The 2,500-nt window shown below is 47.9% G+C and overlaps 1 protein-coding gene across 10 annotated transcripts in view; it reads right to left on the minus strand.

Annotated features, from left to right (window-relative positions):
- Window positions 1-2,500, minus strand: part of Lmo3 (LIM domain only 3) — a 58,933-nt gene that overhangs the window by 53,022 nt on the left and 3,411 nt on the right. For 3 of the 10 annotated variants that reach the window (XM_048787219.1, XM_048787223.1, XM_048787220.1), the window contains exon 2: window positions 1,928-1,994. The exons of 2 other annotated variants lie outside the window; for them this stretch is intronic. Coding sequence is in view for 1 of the 8 variants with exons in the window: in XM_048787217.1 (XP_048643174.1) it covers window positions 697-721 (25 nt within the window). In the remaining 7 variants the exon portion in view is untranslated. Of the gene's footprint in view, window positions 1-696; window positions 971-1,477; window positions 1,760-1,927; window positions 2,444-2,500 lie in introns of those variants that run through there. 5 more of the 10 variants (XM_048787218.1, XM_048787227.1, XM_015498300.2 and 2 more) reach the window with 5 other exon arrangements.

Below are 2,500 nucleotides of genomic sequence, written 5' to 3' on the forward strand. Positions count from 1 at the left end.
CCTGATTGGAAAACTGGATTGGGCCTAAAAGCTTGTTTCTCTCTGTTCACTGGCCCAGAGCATCCCTACAGGCTGCAGCCCCCTAAGGGACAACAATGCAAATAGATGTCCCCAGATCTCTGGCACTGGAGCTGCTTAACTCTGTTCTGCCCCTTCAACTCCCAACCCCCCTCCCTATCCTTCCACCCCCCTCCCCTTTTTGAGCAATGGAGCTGGGAACCAATTTGATTCCCTTTTTCTCCAATGCAGCTGCAAGGCTCAGAGATACTGACATTTTTCCACTCTTATCAGTTTAATTACAGTTACCATGGCAGCAAAGTGCTAGTGCTTGGCAAAGGCCAACAAGAGATTTGCAAGACTGAGTTCAATTTTGATGCAGCTCACATGCAAAATAAAAAAAAAAAAAATAAGAAACATACATACACTCTAACAAAGAATCCCTTACGGAGTTTATGCTCCAGCCTTTTGTGGTTGTGTCTTTGCAGCCACACAGGGATGGTTTGCAAAGAATGTAGCAGTATTTGTTGCACCTAGCAAGATTAATTGGTTTAAGCAGCAGTCTCTCAAAGCAGTTACAACAATAATATTTCGGATCTTTCAGAAAGGCACAAAAACAGCGGAAGAGCAGGAAGGCTTTTGAGCAGCCAAGAGTGCAGAGCGCCGGCAAAGTGCATCTATGATAGATCGTAACCTTACCAAAACTTTTCTCCTTTTTCTGCATGAGTTGAGTTAGGCGTGCCTAAGTTGCAGCAGTTTCGCATTGAGCACCAAGCCCAAAGGTAGCAGTAGAAGGGATTCTCCTTGATTTGGCTCAAGTGTGGACCTGGTGCGCAGCCTGCACCCACCAGGAAGGACTCACTATTGTGAAGCCACTTTGGGAGAGGGTCGGAGTGGAGGCAGGGGTGGGGGAAGGGATGAGGGCGGCCAGACAAGACACGGTGCACACACGGAGCCCCTCTTAGTGTGGCTGTGTGCAAAACGATGGCGAATGACAAAGCCACATGCTTCCCTAACTCTGCCCATAATCCTAAAATCCCAGCGGCCCTTTTTAGCTTCCTGGTAACAAATGGATTTGATTAAACTGTCACATGCAGCGTTAGCATAGCATATCATGTTCAATATGAAAAAGATCATAAATCTGACTTGTATTTCATAACAGCAATCTGAGTAGCCCCTGTAAAAAATGTGCTGCATCAGTTTGAATCTCCACCTATAAGGACATAAGCACCTCTTTCCACGGAGACTCTCCCCTCTGGCCACTTCTCGCCTAATCCCCCTCTCCCCGCCCCCTACAACATAGTCACTTTTTCATCCCCAAGGAACAATATTTTGTTATTATGGCTGTATGGGGAGAAGCAGAAGTGTCAACAACAACGAAGAGGTTGTAATTTCAACTCTTTTTTTTTCTTTTTTTTCTTTTTGTGGGGGGTGGTTCATATAAATTTCAGCAAGTAGAAGAAGGGGTCCCAGTACACACCTAGGATTGAAGCCCCTTCCTAAGAGCTGCAAGCAAACATTTTCCAATTGCAAACTCTCCCCGTCCCTCTCTCCCAGGGAGTCAGGGGTGTGGAAATGCTGCAGTTCATGGTGAACTTTGACTATTATCCACTCGAGTCGTACTTGAGACGTTCCGCGCCGCAGCCGCGCTCTCCCTCCTTCCATCAACATCTTCCGCCTGCATCTATTTCATGTCTCATCATAAAAATAATGAAGCCTCACATGATTTAAACAAAACCGTCTCAGTAGAGCTGCAGCCCGAGTGAAAGTTGCAGTGCGGAGCTGGGTTGCAGCTCCAGTTTATGCCTCATTAGGAGAGGCTGGGAAAGAAAAAAAAAAAAAATACCCACATCCGCACACGCACGCGCGCACCCGCAGACACACACACCACAAATAAGCCGACGCGTGTGTACACAGTTGCTGCACTTACCTTCTCAATTAAGCAATACAGGGGGAGGCCGTTCAGTAAGCACAGTGGCTGCTTTGTAGCGCTTCTCCTTGGGAAAGGTCAAAAAGAAGCATTGTTTGAAAAAAAAAAAAAAAGAGGGGGGAGGGAATCTCTATTTTTTAAGTTTAAAATAATGAGGTCCTCAAGGATCCGCCAAGTAATGGTGTTGACCGCATCTGAGCCACAGGTGTTCTCCTTTTAGGCAACTGCAGTCCAAGGCTGTCTCTCTCCGTCTGGGCTCAAGACAACTTACCCCAGCAGCGTGCGAGGAGCCGAGCTGAAGAAGCCCCGGCTCTCAGCAGCAAAATGCAATCCCTTCCCAGCCAGACATAATACAGCCAAAGAAAAGGTCACTCAGTTATTACTGAGCCAGCGGAGCCCAGGCAGCGCTTGTCAAGACCACAGAGAAGCAGCTCCCTTCCGATTTAAGACTATTTACCTCTCGCCCCCACCCCTCCCCTCTTCTCTCCTTTCCTTCTCTCCCTCCCTCTCTCGCTGGCTCCCTCGCTCGCTCTGCTCTCGTGTGCCTGTTCTGCAGCTCAGTCAAGTACAGCC

The sequence above is a fragment of the Marmota marmota genome, unplaced genomic scaffold, assembly GCF_001458135.2.
Source record: "Marmota marmota marmota unplaced genomic scaffold, marMar, whole genome shotgun sequence".
NCBI classification, from domain to species: Eukaryota; Metazoa; Chordata; class Mammalia; order Rodentia; family Sciuridae; genus Marmota; species Marmota marmota.